This window comes from Schistocerca cancellata, chromosome 1 (genome assembly GCF_023864275.1).
Source record: "Schistocerca cancellata isolate TAMUIC-IGC-003103 chromosome 1, iqSchCanc2.1, whole genome shotgun sequence".
NCBI classification, from domain to species: domain Eukaryota; kingdom Metazoa; phylum Arthropoda; class Insecta; order Orthoptera; family Acrididae; genus Schistocerca; species Schistocerca cancellata.
The window spans coordinates 86,714,376-86,736,429 of NC_064626.1; the positions used below are offsets into that span (position 1 = coordinate 86,714,376).

The 22,054-nt window shown below is 44.7% G+C and overlaps 1 protein-coding gene across 1 annotated transcript; it reads left to right on the forward strand.

Moving 5' to 3' along the window:
* Positions 1–13,979: 13,979 nt before the first annotated feature.
* On the forward strand, positions 13,980–15,771 carry LOC126179204 (ice-structuring glycoprotein-like). The gene has a single exon (XM_049924632.1). It carries the CDS (start codon positions 13,980–13,982, stop codon positions 15,585–15,587), a length of 1,608 nt encoding a protein of 535 aa, XP_049780589.1. The 3' UTR covers positions 15,588–15,771.
* Positions 15,772–22,054: the final 6,283 nt, after the last annotated feature.

A 22,054-nucleotide genomic window follows, 5' to 3' on the forward strand; every position in this document is an offset into this window, starting at 1 on the left:
GAAGACCTATGTAGCTATGGTGCACATTCCAAGCAGTCCGTATCCCATTTGCTAACAGTACTTGCGCGAACACGAGTAAAACTGAGACATTGCTACTCATATCGACAAACTAGACTAACCTTCGTGAATTTCAGCATTACCGTAACGTACGTGAGCGCTGCTGTCTGCCCACTAGCATCTCAGTACACCGACTACAAAGGCTCTATGCACTATGAGACTTAAAATGTGAGGTCATCAGCAGCTAAAAGGGCTCAACTGTGTACCGCACTGGGGATGGAAGTAAAAGTGTCGTGTAGTAATGTTGGCTGCGAAATCCCGTAGGGTGATTTCACGCCCCTAGCTGAAAGATAGTTCTTCCCCTATACCAACTGGCCCATATTCATGCGAATTTGTGAGTGGTGTGTGAAGCTTAAATCCCATCTCCACCATTCCAGTTTACGTTTTCCTAAAAAGCGTTTACAGATTGTCAAGATAACTCCTTCATGACTACAACTGAATTTTCTTCTTGTCGTTACAGAACTGGTAGAAACATTTGCATCTACTGAAACTGTGTTTTCAGCTCGAAAGTTTTCCTCAGCCACTGGTTCAGTCTGACACACTGTTTCCTATCAAGCTATTTGCCACAGGGAGTAAGAAGTTAGGGAGGTATACGAAACCTTGGCTCGCAGTGCTGTTTGAGATTTCTTGTCGATTCCCTTAAATCAATGCTCGAGGTAGTCTTCAAGGACTTGGGAGCTGTACAGGGTGGCTACAGTAAAACTCGGCCAGAAAATGTTTCATCCACGTTAAGATAGGCAACCAAATTTACATCACCCACAACTTCGGCAGGTTGCCTATGTTAAGGTGCTTGAAACATTTTCTGGGGTGGTTTTATTGTTTCCACCCCATATTACTGTATAAGCAACGGGTTCGGCTGAGTTAAACGACTGTCTCTGATAACGCACATTCTGACGGGTCCCGTCAGCATTCATGCTGCATTTTAAATGTCCGCCAATCATCCACGGACTGTCGTTTTTCTAAAATTGCTTTAGTGGGATGCCACCCCTGCCGCTTGAAGCGTCTGAGGCATAATCTAGAGTTTTGTGCATCATTTGTTGGTAGATTGTCACAATTTGCTTCAGTTGGCATTCGTACTTCAAATGCGTAAGTGGTGTATGACTGAGACGGGCACAAGAAATTATTGTTTCTGTAGAAAAGGATGGAAAAGAATAATTGCAGTGACGGGGACCATTCTCGTACTTGTACCTCCGGCGCCCAGAACTGAATCGATTTTTGCTCATCTTGATGGATTCCAGACCAGCACGCTTTGCGGTAAGCCATACGTGCAAATGGGGTTAAATTCAATATCTATGATTTCCCACATACATATTGTGGAGATATCGAAATATTATCCTGTAGAGATCACATTCACTTCCCTAGCTGATTGATTATTTTTGCTTCCTGAGGAAGGTTGTAACTGTAGACAGTTAGCCAGATTTGGACAAGTGAGGTGTTACTTGAAGACAAATGAGACTTATTTCAACAGCCTACAGTAACTACCAGGGAGCAGTTGGGTTAACATGTGTGACAATGGTACTGTGAACAATGACACTACAAGAAAAGAACTAAGCAGCAGTCGCAAGTTTTTGTTGTGTTTTCTGTGCTGTTTTCACGACTAATGTACATGTGATGCCATATGACGTCTGCCAAGATTGGTTCATTATCATTTTTTGTCCTTTTGTTCCACGTCGGCGCAGAGCCGTCACAGTTACTAAAAGATGTGGTATGGTTGCTTTATGCGACGGCATGATGCACGTCTTGTTGCCAACTTACAAGCCCGGGACGGAATATGTGTACCACAACTGTCTGCATTTGCTGTTATACATGTGAAAGTGATCGAAAGTTTTCTAGGTGTTTGCGAGAATCTTGTAATCGAGCTGGTACTTGGGTACCAGCCCTGTTTTCACCAAGAGGGCTGTGGCAAACCGCCTAAAAACCTTATCCCAGCTGCTCGGCACACCGACCCTCATCATCAGTCCGCCGGTCGGATTCTATTGTGGGCCGAGGCACCTCCCTATCACAGAAGCGCCGCTTTAACGCACTTGGTTACGCTGATGGTTCTTCTACCAACTCTGACACTGCAAGGAAAGAACTAAGCAGCAGTCACAAGTTTTTGTTGTGTTTTGTTTACTGATAAGGTATAGATAAGAGAGGCAAACTCCTTTTTTTACTAGGTTTATTATTAGCGCCAAAAACGCTCTGTTGTATGGAGTAGGGTACACCGCAGGAAACTCGTCCTACATTACCTGCAGAACGTATTAAACTTACGAGTAGGAAAGTTGTAAGAGAGGTGAAAGAGCATTTTACTTCCTCCAATGTATGTTTCGTTCCTTCACCACGAAGACAAACGGGAAGGGTAGGGTATTGTATTCACCACCTTTGAATGTTTTAAGACGTGCAAAAGTCGTCTGTAGAGTGAGTAAGCCCTGCCACACACCCCTCTGTTAATCTAGAGCCGGCCGGAGTGGCCAAGCGGTTAAAGGCGCTACAGTCTGGAACCGCGCGACTGCTACGGTCGCAGGTTCGAATCCTGCCTCGGGCATGGATGTGTGTGATGTTCTTAGGTTAGTTAGGTTTAAGTAGTTCTAAGTTATAGGGGACTGATGACCTTAGAAGTTAAGTCCCACAGTGCTCAGAGCCATTTGAACCATTTTTTATTAACCTAGACAACATTTGTGACCAATTAATGCAAGCAAGTGACCTGCCTCATATGTTTACCACTCGTTCGTGTCTCATGCACAGATATATTGAGCAGCAATAGCTCCATTTAAAGCAAATACCTACTTACCCTTACAGCATCCGAGAGTTCTCGAAAATGTGTGTAGAATAATGCGACGCCTTTCGAAACTTTCAGTAAAACCCTGCAGCTACTTCTCTACATAGTCGCCACTCCAGCTTCTACATTTGTCGTAGTGTTGTACCTACTTTCTAATACCTTCGTCACAGGAGGCAGCCGCCTGTGTGTTTCGCCAGTTCTCTAATCTGTTCTACAGCTCGTTGTCTGAACCAAAATGTTGTCTCCACAGTCAGCGGATAACCAGAGATGAAACTCAGGGGCAGCCTGTTGCGGGTACTATTGTGGTAGAGCAAACATTTCCCATTGAAGACGCTGCGGCAGCATCTTCATAGGCCCTGCATAGTGTGGCCGAGAACTGTCACGAAGAAGGAACCGCGTGACAGTTTTGCTATGCAGGCTGCGTGACACCAGGCGAAGTCCCTCACCAGGCCCTCATACTTGCCGGCAGATGCTATTTCCTAGCCTTCCTTACCTTCTGCCGGTTCTCTTAGAATTGTAAAGACCGATGCGACGCGATCGACGGGCATACTGGAGACACCGCCCACATTGGATTTTAACAATAGTTGCTATTTTGCGACCATTCGGAATTTACTTTCCGAATAGCCCTCATATTTTACTACTTGACTGATCGTAGCGAATAATTATTTATTATTTTACTTGGTGGTGAACTCCGTCTTTTCTTAAGACTTCTTAGTACTTTGCTATTGTTAGCTTCAGCTACTTTCTAAACGAGAATAAGGGTGGATTTCGTTCATTGAGTGTAATGTGCTTTTCCCGTGTATTCCAGATATTTCTAAGAACTGAGGTGTCACTTTAGAGTCCTAGTCACAGGTGATATATTTCGATAAGGAATTTGACTATAGAAGACTGCTGCAAAGCTGAACAATTAGCATTCTCGACCATCACGTTATATTTCAACGACGAACACAAACTCTGCAATATGTTTGACAGTGATAAAGTTGTTGTTAAGCCGAAGCTTCACGTAGAATTACTGTGTTAATTGGTTTGACAAGCTAAAACGAGGGGGTGGGGGTACTCGTAGAATTCGCCAGCCGCAAGCAAGGTCCCTGAAAGACTCAGAGCTTCAACTTCTGACTACCGTCTCGTAACTGCAGCCTAACTACAACTAAACTCTCCTACGATGCAGTACACTAGAGCCCCCGGGAGGATCGATACAGTACAAAGTTTGGCTCAGCCACGTCCTCTAAAGAGTGTGAATCGCAGGGCCGTTAAATTCTGATTGCAGTCCTCCATCAGTGCCGTTCTGTCATTAAAGCTGGAGCTCTTGTTCTATTTCAAACGTGTTGACGTGATAGTCGACTCTTCTCGGAAGAGCTACGTGTGATACATGCCTTCAGTCATAATTAATAAGCATATGAATCTACCATTCCAGCAGATAGACAGTTTCACATGTGTTTGTTCCAAGCAGAAGATAACAATCTAATCCCTATCTTCCTCTACAGTTTCTGCCTGCTGCAGTTCCCTCTAGTACCATGGAATTCATACCTTGACGTCTCAACACATGTTCTATCACACTGCACCTCATTCTTTTCTTTGTTTTCCAACTACTGCTCTCTTAGTCGCTACTCCGAATAAATTCCCCATTTCCTATCTTACCAGTCAATGCAAGATTCAAAATCATTCTGTACCACTACATCTCAGTAGATGTACAGCAGACAAAATTTTGATTATCTGTCCTGACAACCTGCTCCAATTATGTATGTAAGAGACCTCAGCAAGAAAATTTTTCATAGGCTCATTATCAAAATGAATCACAGATGTCTAACACTAGTTAATATTTGAGGTATCTAAGTCTTATAGGTCTTCACAATGTCATGGCTTGTAAATTAGGCTATTAGTAGATAAAATAACTCCTTCTCGGCAAGAAGCATTAACGTATATCACGTAATATGGAAAATGGATATGTTGGAATAGTAAATTGTGCGATTCTGGTAAAGTTCTTGCTCTGTAATGACACAATTTCGTAAATTACATATTTCGTGGCAAATTCTGACCTCGGGTTTGCTGACGGAAAACGATTTGGAGTTAAACTGTTTCAACAAACATTTTTATGCAACGACGAAATGGTAATATGTAACGAACGTGCTTCACTCGATAAAACATTATTACAAACAATGTATACATTTTAACTTCCAGAGGAAACAGCAAAAGCAGTGCCTGTTTTGATTTACTTACTTATGGCAGTAACTACAGCTCAATAAACGAGTTTCTGCATGTAACTCTTTCAACCAGAAGTTCCATGAATGATCATGTTAGTAATCAAGTAGTTCCTAGTTACGTTGCATTGTAGTGTAGTTACGAGATAGTTACAAATATTTTTACCTAATTTCAGGATATTGATGGAAGTTTAAGTTACGTATAGCAATAAAGGTAAATGATACAAGAAATTTTAAAGTAGTTTCAGCATTTTCCGGCGAATAGGTATTCACACATGTAAGTCTTTCTCATAATGTAATTTGCGTCAGGAGGCACGACATTTAATTGATTCACGCCAGTATTAATCACTTTGTTGGCTGATTTATATGTGTATTAAAAAGAAGAAACCGAATTCTCAAGGAGGCTATATTTCTGGATACAGAGATCCATATGTGGCCTCATCGGTTTGCGTTGAAAAAAGGAAACAAACCTCCTCAGTCACAAAATCACAATTTGTGGCTGAAGTAAGATTTGTTTTGTATTTTAAAAAACTAATGCAGTCACGGCAGCAACAAAGACAACAATGGACAGAATGAAGTCAGATTGCCGGCCGCGGTGGTCTAGCGGTTCTGGCGCTGCAGTCCGGAACCGCGGGACTGCCACGGTCGCAGGTTCGAATCCTGCCTCGGGCATGGGTGTGTGTCATCCTTAGGTTAGTTAGGTTTAAGTAGTTCTAAGTTCTAGGGGACTGATGACCTAAGATGTTGAGTCCCATAGTGCTCAGAGCCATTTGAGCCCAATGAAGTCAGATTGTGTCTCAGCTAGGTAGCACATTCACCATCTTCTTTTCGTTTTGGCTAGCTATGGTCTACGACATCTGAATGAAATCCTTTCGACCTTTGTGCTCACCCAGTGTTCTTTCATTGTGTCCATTTTGCGGCAACCTTCACAAGCTGCGTCTCGTCATGTCTTGGATGCCTATGGTAATGTTCTACATGAATTTGCAAGATTAGCTGCTGTATATATCTGTTTCCGGTATTTATCTATATGTTGTTTAACTATGTTTGAAGCCTGTGAATTTTCCATCTCTTGGTTCCTTATTCATAGGGATTAATTGATTAAATTGCCCTGATTAGATACGTAGCTGACTTCGGTCTTTTCTTTCCCAATTGTCCCTCGACAATTATCCGTCGACATCCAGATTACACGAATCATTATCTCAGTTGGATGACGACAACAACGTTCGAACTTTTTTCTCACTTTTGACAAGAAGTCTTTAAGGAGAACTGCAATCACACATTAGATTTACACTCGTCTTTTCTTTTCAAAAATAATTTTTTAATAGTAAACTGCGATACTTCAACGTAACAAAGACACATTCACATCAAGCAGCGCACATAAATGTCTTTGGCTAGCAGGACAATGTATAATTTTCAGGTTATTTTTTGCACAGTAATTAGCTTTTTTATCTTTTATATATCTACCACAGACTGATGATGGGAATATCCCGGAACGCGTAAGTAGGTGTTCACAGAAAATTGTATTGGTGATCTAGATGTGTGTAATTCCATTCAGTCGGAATTTTTATTGTCATTCATTCGAACTGATGTAGGGAAACCAAGGAGAATTGAAAACGGGGGCCAAATGGGTAAATGAACAGAACTAATCCTAAACACGCGTCCTGTATTTTAACAACAGTTGTAGTTTCTTGGCCAATGCTATCCTTCTTAGGATTCTACAGAACACTGCATACAGGTGTTTAGACGTTTTTATTTCTTACGCGAACAGTCCATCCGATCTCTCACGGTCTCCTGTAAGTCTTCTGACACAGTAACTTCTGTCTTCCAGCTGTCCGTGCCTCACACACATGCTGCGCTGGGCTCCTAACACAGATTTGCAGACATCTTTTTCTAGCTCATGATTTATACACTGCAGGTTATTAAATACAAAACGTCGCATGGCGAAGGTCAAATTAGTCACAAATTAATACTCATACAGACATAGAAGAAAAAAAACGAAACTGTAAACTTAATGGATGAATGTGTGACTCTGCAGCGCAAGTGCAGTTTCACCGTGCAGCTGGAAAGAATAGAAGATAGAAGACTGTGGACTATCGATACCAGGGCATAATGTCTTTGCGGGTTTCATTCAGAGTACTAAGATGAACAATAATTATGTCTCGCAGAAAGGTTCTTGAACAACATACGCATATGTCATACGGCGAGAGTTTCCACTGCTTGTCTCTGTGTTTGTCGATCTCCACCTCGGTCTGCAAGGTCGCCGGATCTTTATCCGATTGAGAGCGTTTGGAGCTTTATGAACATGGCCCTCCAACCAGCTCGAGATTTTGACGATATAACGCACAGATTGGACAGAATTTAGCACGATATCCCTGAGGACGGCATGCGAAAACTCAGTCAATCGATGCCAAGCAGAATAACTGCTTTCATAAGGACCAGATGTGAAGCTCTCTGTCAATAAACCATCTATTTTTCCTGAAATTGTAACCATTTGTTTGTCACTACGCGTTATATCATCTACCGGTCTATCCCATTCCGATAACTTCTTCACGCTGCGCCATTTGATTTTTCTTAGTGCATACATAGTTCCTGCTATACTGTGTATGCACAAAAAGTACAACGGCGTTATTTGCTATCCTTACTGGTATTGTAATTTTCATCGGTAGCAGTACATTTTCGGATCTTAGGAGGCGTTATGTAATCTTCCTACTACTACGTCTTTCTTGCATCTTTCTTCCTTATCTACCCAGTTTCCGAACTAACAACATCCGTCCACTTCTTAAAAAGTGTCTTTTACAGAACGTTCACTTTAGTTTTCTCTTATGTCATTAGGGACGAAAAATTTACAAAATTTTCGAATTTTGGGAGCATACGGCCGTAACTTGTTTTCACAGATACAGTCCGAAAGCGGATCCGTCTTTTCTAACTGAGGTCAACATAGAATTACGTTCACAAAGAATTTTGAAACTTTGCAAGGTATCATACTGTACAGTAGAACAAGACTGTATCTAGCTCAGTCTTTACTTGTAATGTGACACCCCATGATTTCTGAGTTTTGAATTCAATGTTTAGATGCTTCTTAATTTTATGCACACTTCACGTAAGCCCGCATCTCGTGGTCGTGCGGTAGCGTTCTCGCTTCCCACGCCCGGGTTCCCGGGTTCGATTCCCGGCGGGGTCAGGGATTTTCTCTGCCTCGTGATGGCTGGGTGTTGTGTGATGTCCTTAGGTTAGTTAGGTTCAAGTAGTTCTAAGTTCTAGGGGACTGATGACCATAGATGTTAAGTCCCATAGTGTTCAGAGCCATTTGAACCAGTTTTGAACTTCACGTAAACAGGCTAAATGCTGAATATTTTTGCGATATAGTTCAGAAACTAAGTCGCTGGTTATAATAAGCAACAAGAACTCAAATTATATTTTAAAGACGGGCTTTATATAAGTTTTCAGAAGTTAGCCGTCACGACTTCAGCCCTACTATCGCTCTTAGCAGCAGAGACAGATGAACTGAATTTTTGGAATAACTAGCTCACTTGCTACCTGTTACAGACATATTTATCAAGTCATTTAGTATGAATTTATATACTTCAGGAGTTTCAGTTCCGTGGATTTTTGCATCTTTTCCTGTCCATTTCCGGTACTTTCAAATCTAGATACCTCTTGAAGAAGCTGTATTCGCTCGACACTTATGTACAGACGTTTATTTAATGAAGTTTTGCAGCGTCATATTTAAAACGCTTACAGTTTTTCGATATCCGGTTTTCCATTGACGGATCCCCACATCCACAGGATACCGCGCACTATACATACAGGCTTAGTAACCGTCCGATAATTTTCTTATTAAGATTCACACTGGTATAGCAGATGTGTCGAAGCAAGACTTCTTCACATGCACCAATCTGTTTTTCAAACGTTCTTTTGGCCACCCCGTATAATACTACTTTCTACAACCTTTCTTCTTCTAATGCTAAAGCTTAGCGCGTCAGTTTTCAGCTTTCTATTACCCTATGTCAAGTCATTGTTTTGTGGTCCAGTGGTAGATATATCAGGAAGGACACGTGATTCGGATTCAATGTTTAACTGTAGATCCCCTATCCCCTAGGGCGCGCGCTACTTTCCGAAGTGGTGTCCAATTGAAAGAATTTGCAAACAGGCGGCAGAATATTGTTTTTGGGGGTCTTTCAGCCAGTCATACCATACGAATCAATTTCATGTTATTGTTTCAGTTACTATTACCGCTAATTCCGTATTAAGCACGCTATACTTGCCGTGCAGGCCGGCCGCGGTGGTCAAGCGGTTCTAGGCGCTCAGTCCGGAGCCGCGCGACTGCTACGGTCGCAGGTTCGAATCCTGCCTCGGGCATGGATGTGTGTGATGTCCTTAGGTTAGTTAGGTTTAATTAGTTCTAAGTTCTAGGCGACTGATGACCACAGATGTTAAGTCCCATAGTGCTCAGAGCCATTTGAACTTTCCATGCACCAACTTAGACCGGAAGTGCTCAGTGATTCTTAAAGGTTCCCTACAGTCTTCAGTATCGATTGTAAAGGATATTTTCTCTTCCTTTATTTCGTCTTTGAGAGAAACGAAGATGCATTTAGTTACACCTGTACTTCTAGTTTCTGAAAGAAATAATAGAGCAGAATTCAGGTATTCTTAACCATCTTTTCGATGACTGAAAATATTTTCCATTGCGCAGTCTGTCGTTCTGAATACCCATTTACGGAGAGAACACTTCCAAATTTGGGAATACGTTGTACATTACTGTTTATGTTTTTGCGTGCAACATGCGCTGGAAAGCACATAAGAAAAGACAATACACTACAAAAAGAATAAGCAAAAATTTACTGTTTAAGAAGGTACAAAATGTAAGAAAAATGCCATGACTGAGCGCCAGGAGTTGCTGTTAAAATTTCTTGAATGTACGACGGCTTTGGGTCCACAGATTGTCATCTGGTATAGTAAATTATTTACTGACACTTTACAAGTTGATTTTAATCAATGGCGCCAGAAAGTGTAATAAGCATAACTCATCACTCTTGTTGAATAGTAATACAAATTATATCGCCAGTAGTAAAAATATGCCAGGTACTGCTCCCATTCACGTTGTATTGACAGTCAATTTATAAAATTACTAGAGCGGGTACTCCACATGCTTTTACATGTATAGTGTCTCCTCTCGTAATTCTATAAGCTGACTGCTAACATAACGTGAAGGAGAGAGGTTCTAATATTCGCTACTGTTTGACGAAAATGACGAATCAAAAATTATATTTTGTGATGCTATTGATTTTTTGTCACCTTGTAACCTGTTGGAAATATTTTGTGATACCAGAAGATGGTCCGTGGACAGGAAACAGTTGTACAATAAAGAAATTTTAACATCAGCTCCTGGCGATGAATCAGAACTTTTATTGTAGGAGTTTCGTTTTGGTTATCTGATGTGTACTTCTTCGAAATGTTTTTCAATAGAATTGCGCTTCTGATTAACGCTGTATAGGTCTAAATTCACTCTCTCCATTGATATAAATTCGCTAATTTGATTCCCCTCTTCTTTATCCGATTCCACGAATGCGAATACGACAGCTATTAACGAAAGTGAAGTTGCTATTTATATTTCTCTCCGAGAGCATTGGCTAGACTACCAAGGAAAGCTCGGGAGACAAGGATAGGACGCCGGCTCTGAAAGAAAAGTAAATCTGTTATTCTGAAAATTGCGCAGCTTCTCGGAACGGAAGCGTGTTTAATCTTCGGTAAAGCAAGGAGAGGGCAAAGAAGACTGGCTCCTGATGCGGATCTGAATTTCTAATTAAAAAGATATCGTTACTGAGAACTGACGTCTCTTAAACAACAGTACCCCAGCACGCTTAAATGCGCCGTCGAGAAAGTAAGCCACTGAATTTCGTCCTTGTGTTTTATGGTTGTCTGTAATAAAGGGACGTACAGGAATAATTAAGGGTGAGAATTGGCGGCTTCCGGGAGCCATCACTGTCGTTGTAGAAGTAATTCTGTTTCACGTTGACCTCACTTGTGATACAAACTTTTGTTAAATACTATCTACCATAAAATATGAGAAACAAACTTTGAATACAGTCGACGCATATTGTCCTTCCCTTTTACTTATATGCCGTTATTCACAATATTTTGTTTGAATTCTGCCAAGTAAAGTTAGGGACTTGGATTTGGGCCGTTGTCTTTCGCAAGAAATTCTCCAACCGGCTGTACAGTCTGGAAGATTAAGTACAGGGTGATTCAAAAAGAAAGAAGAGATTTCAGTTGTTTATTACAGACAAACTATGAAAGATAGAAACATATTGCGCATGCCACTGTATAGAAAAGGTTCAAAGATCTGTGTTCACAGAGACACTATACCATGCACTCCATATGAACACCATTCGTCGCTCGAGAAACATCGAAACGGTAGACCATTCCAGTCCATTCACGAGTCGACAGGTTTCTTTTCGACAGCGTCAAGAGTTCGATTTCTCAGCTCTTGAAGAGTAGCTGCCACAGGTAAGACAAAGACCTTGTCTTTTATGTATCACCATAGAAAAAAATCGCTAGTTGTCGGGTCTGGTGACGTGGGAGGCCAAAAGCATTGAAAAGATCTTATGGTTCATCTCTTCCAATACAACGCTGTGGGATGGTGTTGTTAAGATAACGCCGCACCTCAAGATGAATGGCGGAAAGCCCTCATGCGTAAAAATGAAATCATCGGAATCTCCGTGAAGTTGAGCAAACAACCGATTTTTCAGCATGTCCAGGTTTGACATTCCTATAACAGCTTCCTCCGCAAAAAAGTAAATTCCATAAACTTTGTTTTCAGAAACTGCACATAACACATACAGTTTCGGCAATTCTCTTTCATGTTCGACAACAAAGTCAGATTTTGTGCCTCTCAAATTCTTACATTATGTGTTTGCTTTACCCGCCAGATGAAATGTCGATTCGTCCGAAGCCCGCATCTCGTGGTCGTGCGGTAGCGTTCTCGCTTCCCACGCCCGGGTTCCCGGGTTCGATTCCCGGCGGGGTCAGGGATTTTCTCTGCCTCGTGATGGCTGGGTGTTGTGTGCTGTCTTTAGGTTAGTTAGGTTTAAGTAGTTCTAAGTTCTAGGGGACTTATGACCACAGCAGTTGAGTCCCATAGTGCTCAGAGCCATTTTGATTCGTCCGAAAAGATGAGTCGTTCGCAAAAAGTGTCATATCCTGCAGAACTGAAATGCAAAATTCTTATCTTCTGCTACGGATGCCGGGACGTAATTGCTAAAGCAACTGCAACTTATAAGGCTTCATACTGAGGCATCGTTTCAGAACACGCCACGCCGTTGTTTCAGGAAGTAGGAGTTAATGTCCTGTCCCTCTTGAGGACTTCGAAGTTCCGTGTGAACGCATCTCGGATACGCTCTTCCCTTTGCATTTGCAAACGACTTCCAAGAATTTTGTATGCAAATCCTAGACATGCTTGTGCAGACGCGGCTTCTCGCTGAATGGACGGCGAAATGTACATACATTGCACTGGAACAGTGGATTGACTTCGCGCAGATTCCAACACACGAAAATAATTCTCTTTTGCTATAATCACTATGATGCCAGAAACCAACAACACTACAGAAGTGTCAAAACTTCGACTTGCATCTATTCAACGACACGTGTTCTTATTTTTTATAGCTCGTCTGTAATAAACCAAAGAATTTATTAAAAATTTGAATCACCTGGTAGTTCAGACTGCTAATATGACTCTTCTCTGCTTCTAAACTATGCAAACCTTAATTTGTACACGTTGCAGGATAATCACTACCGTCAGAAATATGGAAAGCGTCTAGAGTGTTGTTTCTGACACCGGCACTCTACCTGCAGCTGTATACCCACAACCGCAGACGTACTCTACAATCGAGCGAGGTGGCACAATGGCTAGCACACTGGACTCGCACTCGGGAGGACGACTGTTCAATCCCGTCTCCAGCCATCCTGATTTAGGTTTTCCGTGATTTCCCTAAATCGTTTCAGGCAAATGGTTCCTTTGAAAGGGCACGGCCGATTTCCTTCCCAATCCTTCCCTAACCCGAGCTTGCGCTCCGTCTCTAATGACCTCGTTGTCGACGGGACGTTAAACACTAACCACCACCACCGTACTCTACAAATCCCTATACAATGAACGGCGCAGGCTATTTCGCATAGACATGTGTGATTTTTTCTCCTATTCAGTTCACGGACTGAGCGTGCGAATAGTGGCTGTCAGTACGCTTCTATGCCCGCCTTCATCATTCTCATGATCTCTCAGCAACATACACAGTGGTGGAAACAGATCTTTTTCGAAGGGATAATTTTCAAATGATTGTGTAAAAGTTACCGTGTGAATAATTTCGAGGCAACCAAGCGACGCAGCTTTTTGATCTTCGATGGCGGTCCTTCGAATCATTGTAAAGTAGTACTGGCACAGCGTTGTATTGTGAACTCACTAGTAGGCAAATTTGTACCATAATAGGTAGTTCTATCCAACTGATTGAAATAGGGGAAGAACCACAAGTCTTTGAAGGCCCGCAGAGGGGCACGTGGTCAGCACACCGCTCTCCTGGCTGTTGATATAATCAACACGCTTCTGCAGAAATGACCATTAGACTACCACATATTAGAATTTCACTGAACCACCACTTTGCTTTCAGCATCAATCACTCTGCAATAAGTAATTGATTTCGTAATATGTACTTAGGTTATACACTTTGATCTTCAGGGAGGGCATACATTTTGCTTTTTACTGCTGTTTTCCTTTCAGTAATGGGCGGCAGCATCACCTAGTAAGAAAGGGATCCCTAATACAATGATGCAAAACATTTAAGACGACAGTTATTTACCAAAACCATTTGTGTCAGAAGTGCTTGGTAACACAGTGAATGATACAGAAAAGTACTATGGTCACTCAGTAACAATGTTTTCTCTTGGCAACATTGTGTCTGTAATTAATGATACTTCATATGGCTGAGACACATACTCAGATACCACTATCATCTTGTTTTCAGGCTGTGTTCATCCTCGCCCTGGTGGCACTGGCACATGCAGGAGGCCCCGCCTCCTACCAGACAGTTACAAACACAGCAGACGCTGGAGCTGTGGGCTCTACACACGAGAGGACGGTGAAGGGCTACGGCGGCCTCAACAGCATCTCCGAGTACTCCAAGACCATCGACGGGCCACACTCGAGCGTGCGCGTGTCCATCTCCCGCTCCAGCAACGACGCCTACGGCTACGGCGGTGCCGCAGTCGCAGCCGCCCCAGCCGTGGCCTACACTGCAGCTGCTCCAGCTGTCGCAGCTGCCCCTGCTGTGGCCTACACGGCAGCTGCCCCAGCTGTCGCCGCAGCACCCGCTGTCGGTTACGCCGCCCGCACCGTCGCTGCTGCGCCCGCAGTAGCCTACACTGCTGCTGCGGCTCCAGCCGTCGCGTACGCTGCCAGGACGGTGTCTGCAGGTCCGGCCCTCGCCTACGGTGCCCGCACTGTTGCCGCAGCTCCTGCAGTTGCCTACACTGCTGCTGCTCCGGCCGTCACTTACGCGTCTCGCACTGTTGCCGCGTCCCCTGCAATCGCGTACACCGCCGCTGCTCCTGCAGTCACCTACGCTTCCCGCACTGTTGCCACGTCTCCCGCAGTAGCCTACACTGCCGCAGCTCCGGCTGTCACCTACGCCGCCCGCACAGTGTCTGCAGCTCCTGCCGTAGCCTACACCGCCGCCGCCCCTGCCGTGACGTATGCTGCCCGCACCGTCTCTGCAGCCCCTGCCGTGGCCTACACTGCGTCTGCCCCGGCTGTCACCTACGCTACACGCACCGTCGCTGCTGCACCGGCAGTTACGTACGCTGCTGCTGCTCCGGCAGTGACGTACGCCGCTCGTACAGTGTCCGCTGCTCCTGCCGTAGCGTACACTGCCAGTGCCCCCGCAGTGACGTACGCTGCCCGCACAGTAGCCGCAGCCCCTGCAGTAAGCTACACTGCAGCAGCTCCGGCTTACGGCAGCACCTACTACGGTCGTGCAGCTTACTCTGGCCTGGCATATGGCGCTGGATACTCAGCTGGATACGGAGCTCGTGCTATTGCCCCAGCTGCCGTCACCTACTCTGCCCCGGCTGTCACGTACGCTGCTCGCACTGTTACTGCAGCTCCCGCCCTCGCCTACAGCTCTGGCCTGACCTACGGAGCCGGATACTCCTACGGCGCCCCTGCTGCCACTGTCACCTACACGTCTGCCGCCCCCGCCGTCGGTGCCGCGTACCTCGGACGCGCATCTTACTCCGGCCTGGCCTACGGTGCACGTGCTATTGCACCAGCCCTGGCTTACAATTCCGGCCTGTCGTACGGAGCTGGATACACCTACGCCGCCTCCGCCCCTGCTGTCACCTACACCACCAGGACCGTGACGACAGCGCCTGCTGTCACCTACACAGCTTCCGCTCCAACTGTGACCTACAGTGGAGCCACCCAGTCTGCTTCCTACTCCGTGGCCGCCGGAGCACAGCTGGGCACGTCCTTCCACGGCCCTATTGCGCAGAGTGCTGCTCTTCACCTCCACGGCAAGGGACTCTTGTAAATGTCTCGCCCAAGAAGACAACACACACAGTGCTGCCTTTTTCTCTCGCTCTGCACACATTCTTCTTCACGTCACTGCTGCAGCTTTCTTTTTGGAAAGCTAGACTGAATGATTTTCATTTTTGTAAATCGCCATGTAACATACTGTTCTTCTCGCAATAAATGTCTTTTTGTACACCTCCAAACGTCGTTTCTCTGATTTTTCACGTGTAAGGAAAATTTCCTCTCAGCTATCAGTACTTTTATACACACTTTACAGTATACGTCTTATAGACATTTTCTCCTGTACTGTGCTGTAGAAATCATAGCACAGTATCCTCTGTTCTCCAAAACGTTCCAGTGCAAATCGTTCAAACTGATCTGCTTTGGCGTCTTGTCTCATGCGATCGTGCATTTGCTTACTTGCGGTCATGGAACTGAGCTGATCACACTACAGGTCATTACGTTATAAAAAAGCATGTGACAGACTTACAGAAGTGCTGTGGAGCTCCACATCAGCAGATAGCTTTTTAAGCTTTGTGCAGCGAGAAGAGTACACATACACGTGTCCATAAACTGGATTACCCGATTTTAATAAATAATAATACCAGTTACATAAAGTATTCAGAGACTAGTGACTCTGGCATATATCTCTACATTTTTTTTTTCTTTTTGCCTGAGATATTCAGGCAACTAACTGTGTGTAGCAATCACTGACTTCTCTTTCTCGTAAATTCTGCAGTAAAACTGCTATTAACAGTGCTGCATCTATAACTTCCGATTTCCATATACAGCGAATTTTCTTTCATTTTTAATAAATTGAAATATCTCTTACTTAAAACTATACTTTGTCATTGTTTTTCTTTTGGGCACCATCCGCGGATTCTTTTAAATTCCCAATACTTCTTACACTTCAACTAACGGAAAATCAGAAAACAATTAGTCTTTTCTTCATTTTGGGAGTGTAATGAAATAACGTCTACTCTTGCTTCTTTGTACAACTGGACATTTGAAATTGGGCATGTGAACCATTCTTTAAATTCCCTTTCGTATACACTGGACCTGGTACTAAGTAAAACAAAGAAAAAGAAAAATCAAACAAAGAAATTGCTACGTGCTACCGCCACGTTATTGCTAAAAAGGCGTACTACACGGCTGCAAGCGTTAGCTACCTCATTCATCATGTTCTTAAACTAAACTGAAACTTCATCAATGGATTCACATGCTAACAGTTGAGGACTATGAAATCGCTTTTCAACTCCAATACTTCCTGCGGGGCTACTCGAGAACCGTGTTCAGTTAAATATTATTTACTTCCTTTTTACAACAGCGAACATGGAATCAGTCGATCATTTCTGGTTTGCCTACCATGGAACACGTCTCACATTTTGGAAGGTGAGTGATTCCATCCACGTCAATCATATTTCTTGTAGTTACAGGTTTCATGAAAACCGCACAATTTTTTTTATGATAGCTCTTCCCAATACTACTTCCCAATATCTACTGATAACAAACAGACCCGAACGTTTCGACTCTGTAAGCGCAGTACAGGGAATCAGTGATCATAAGGCCGTTGCAGCATTCCTGAATATGGAAGTAAATAGTATTATAAAAAAAGGGAGGAAGGTTTATCTGTTTCACAAGAGTAATAGGAGGCAGATTTCAGGCTACCTGACAGATCAAAACTAAAATTTCTGTTCCGACACTGACAGTGTTCAGTGTTTATGGAAAAAGTTCAAGGCAATCGTGAAATGCGTTTTAGACACGTACGTGCGGAGTAAAACTGTGAGGGACGGGAAAAAACCCAATGTGGTTCAACAACAAAATTAGGAAACTACCGCGAAAGCAAAGAGAGCTTCACTGCAAGATTAAACGCAGCCAAAACCTCTCAGACAAACAGAAGCAAAACGATGTCAAAGTTAGCGTAGGGAGGGCTATGCGTGAAGCGATCAGTGAATTCGAAAGTAAAATTCTATGTACCGACTTGACAGAAAATCCTAGGAAGTTCTGGTGGTGCGTTAAATCAGTAAATGGATCGAAACAGCATATCCAGACTTTCAGAGGATGACGCGCGTCTAGCTGAAATACTAAATACCTTTTTCCAAAGCTGTTTCACAGAGGAAGATCGCACTGCAGTTCCTTCTCTAAATCCTCGCACAAACGAAAAAATGGCTGACATCGGAATAACTGTCCAAGGAATAGGAAAGCAACTGAAATCACTCAACAGAGGAAAGTCCATTGGACCTGACGGGATACCAATTCGATTCTACACAGAGTACGCGAAAGAACTTGCCCCCCTTCTAACAGCCGTGTACCGCAAGTCTCTAGAGGAACGGAAGGTTCCAACTGATTGGAAAAGAGCGCAGGTAGTTCCAGTTTTCAAGAAGGGTCGTAGAGCAGATGCGCAAAACTATAGTCCTATATCTCTGACATCGATCTGTTGTAGAATTTTAGAACATGTTTTTTGCTCGCGTATCATGTTATTTCTGGAAATCCAGAATCTATTCTGTAGGAATCAACATGGATTCCGGAAACAGCAATCGTGTGAGATCCAACTTGCTTTATTTGTTCATGAGACCCAGAAAATATTAGATACAGGCTCCCAGGTAGATGCCATTTTCCTTGACTTCCGGAAGGCGTTCGATACAGTTTCGCACTGCCGCCTGATAAACAAAGTAAGAGCCTACGGAATATCTGACCAGCTGTGTGGATGGATTGAAGAGTTTTTAACAAACAGAACAGAGCCTGTTGTTCTCAAGGGGGAGACGTCTACAGACGTTAAAGTAACCTCTGGCGTGCCACAGGGAAGTTTTATGGGACCATTGCTTTTCAGAATATATATAAGAGTCTGTAGGTGGAATGAACAACACATACACGCAGTCAACTCCTTTCGATACAATACTATCGAAGATCCAGCAGCTGATACACACTCTAACACAAACGCAACACAAAGGAATCATCCGAATGGGACGAAAATCGAAAGCCGTGATGTACATTTCCAGATAAAGAAACGACTACAATTTCAGAAAACTGGATGGTTTACTCAAAAGAATAAGCTTCACAAATTGAGCAAGACAATAACGCATCGGTCCGCCTCTGGTCCTTATACAAGAAGTTATTCGGCTTGACATTGATTGACCAGTGCTGTTGCGGAGAGTCTACAGTGAATGAAAAATTAGTTGCGACAATTTCAGTTTACGAACTATGGTGACGCTCCAGATAAAGTGGTGTAGTTATATTGTATGAATGCAGAGTACCTCTACGGGGAGGAAACGTGGCGCAGCGTAAAACGTCTCGGGAAGCTGCGTGTCAAGAAGGCAAATTTGTGAAGTTCGCTGGCCTTCCTTCGGCGCTGCAGCGACGAGAAGACTATTCCACGATTTGCTATGGTATCCCATCATATGAACACCGCTGCCATCAGGAGGATATTTCGTCCTGCCAGCTTTGCATTATTACGAGAAAGGATTCACAACACAAGGCAACAGCTGGATGCAAATGGACGTGCTCTTATGGCCTTGCACCTGCAGTTATCAAGAACACTCACAGCTCTGAACTGGGAATGGGTCGACCCTGCTACGGTTTCTCAACAGACGTCAGCACAGGAACGAACTACAGAGAAGGAGAAAGGAATGTTTGGTCGTCTTTCGCAACAACAACATGGTGCGGACCACAGATCTTCAGAACGCACCGTCATCAACTTGACGGCGAGAGATATATACGCGGTTGCAATGTCGGCACTTAAGAAAGGACTTCATTTCGCACCTTCACCGCGGGACATTCCTGTCTGTGAAATAATAAGCGGTGTTGAACAGGCAGTCCACAAGCTCCCACATGAAACAGCGGACTGAATACGGCGAGAAACCAGCTGACAAAGGCGAAGTTACCAGCATCAAACATGACTAGGGCTGAGAGCAACGGCCTTCGAACACTACGTAATGATGAAAGCATTGTGGTACTTCACGCTGACAAGGGCAATGCCGCCGTAATTATGGAGTTCGAGGACTTTGATACGAAGATCTGTGCGCTACTGAACGAAGATACTTATCGGAAGGTCCCACGCGACCCGACATCAAGAATAGTAAGAAAAACGTCAGAACTTCTTAAGTGATCTTCAGTGAAAGACAGTGTGGTTAAGAATCTTCTCCCACAGGCGCCTAGACCACCTACTGTTTTTGGTTTACCGAAGATACACAAGGACGGGACGCCATTTCGCCTTATTGTGTCCACAATCGGTTCTCCAACACACAAGCTAGCGAAGTACTTGGCCAAGCTCCTCGCTCCACATGTGAGTCACTGCGAACATCATGTAAAAAACTCCGAATTTATCAGCAGATTCAACCGTCTACGCCTTAGTGAGGACGATATTATGGTCAGTTTTGATGTAGCTCTGTTTACGAATGTGCCTATAAAAGATTCTTTGGACCTAATTTCCCAGTACTTTGTAAGTGACGTGGTAGAGCTACACTCCTGGAAATTGAAATAAGAACACCGTGAATTCATTGTCCCAGGAAGGGGAAACTTTATTGACACATTCCTGGGGTCAGATACATCACATGATCAGACTGACAGAACCACAGGCACATAGACACAGCCAACAGAGCATGCACAATGTCGGCACTAGTACAGTGTATATCCACCTTTCGCAGCAATGCAGGCTGCTATTCTCCCATGGAGACGATCGTAGAGATGCTGGATGTAGTCCTGTGGAACGGCTTGCCATGCCATTTCCACCTGGCGCCTCAGTTGGACCAGCGTTCGTGCTGGACGTGCAGACCGCGTGAGACGACGCTTCATCCAGTCCCAAACATGCTCAATGGGGGACAGATCCGGAGATCTTGCTGGCCAGGGTAGTTGACTTACACCTTCTAGAGCACGTTGGGTGGCACGGGATACATGCGGACGTGCATTGTCCTGTTGGAGCAGCAAGTTCCCTTGCCGGTCTAGGAATGGTAGAACGATGGGTTCGATGACGGTTTGGATGTACCGTGCACTATTCAGTGTCCCCTCGACGATCACCAGTGGTGTACGGCCAGTGTAGGAGATCGCTCCCCACACCATGATGCCGGGTGTTGTCCCTGTGTGCCTCGGTCGTATGCAGTCCTGATTGTGGCGCTCACCTGCACGGCGCCAAACACGCATACGACCATCATTGGCACCAAGGCAGAAGCGACTCTCATCGCTGAAGACGACACGTCTCCATTCGTCCCTCCATTCACACCTGTCGCGACACCACTGGAAGCGGGCTGCACGATGTTGGGGCGTGAGCGGAAGACGGCCTAACGGTGTGCGGGACCGTAGCCCAGCTTCATGGAGACGGTTGCGAATGGTCCTCACCGATACCCCAGGAGCAACAGTGTCCCTAATTTGCTGGGAAGTGGCGGTGCGGTCCCCTACGGCACTGCGTAGGATCCTACGGTCTTGGCGTGCATCCGTGCGTCGCTGCGGTCCGGTTCCAGGTCGAGGGGCACGTGCACCTTCCGCCGACCACTGGCGACAACATCGATGTACTGTGGAGACCTCACGCCCCACGTGTTGAGCAATTCGGCGGTACGTCCACCCGGCCTCCCGCATGCCCACTATACGCCCTCGCTCAAAGTCCGTCAACTGCACATACGGTTCACGTCCACGCTGTCGCGGCATGCTACCAGTGTTAAAGACTGCGATGGAGCTCCGTATGCCACGGCAAACTGGCTGACACTGACGGCGGCGGTGCACAAATGCTGCCCAGCTAGCGCCATTCGACGGCCAACACTGTGGTTCCTGGTGTGTCCGCTGTGCCGTGCATGTGATCATTGCTTGTACAGCCCTCTCGCAGTGTCCGGAGCAAGTATGGTGGGTCTGACACACCGGTGTCAATGTGTTCTTTTTTCCATTTCCAGGGGTGTATTTAGGCACACACTTACGCCCTCCTACTTCGTGTACAATGGCCAGTATTACGATCAGAAAGACGGCGTAGCAATGGGTAGCCCGTTGGCTCGAGCTGTTGCAAACATCTTCATGGAGAATTTTGATGATATTGCCATAGATACTGCGCCATTGAAGCCGAAGCGTTTCTTTCGATAGGTTGACGACACGTTTGTCAATTGGCCACATGGACGCGAGAAATTAGACGGGTTTTTGGAAAACCTCAATGGCATCAATATAATATCCAGTTCACCATGGAGGTGGAAAAAGATAATGCATTGAACTTCCTCGACGTCCTTGCCCACCGTAAACGAAATGGGTGACTTGGCCACAGCGTCTACAGAAAACCCACCCACACACGCCTGTACCTGCATGCCACCAGCCATCATCATCCAGCACAGAAGCGCACAGTATTACAAACATTGGTGCATCGTGCAAGAGTAATATCAGACGACGACAACCTGCCCCACGAACTGAGCCACCTACGCAAGGTTTTCAGGAATAACGGCTACAGCACCCAACAAGTGAAAGAAGTGATTTCTGGGAAATATCAGAATAAGACCACCGACGAAGAGCAGGAAAAGA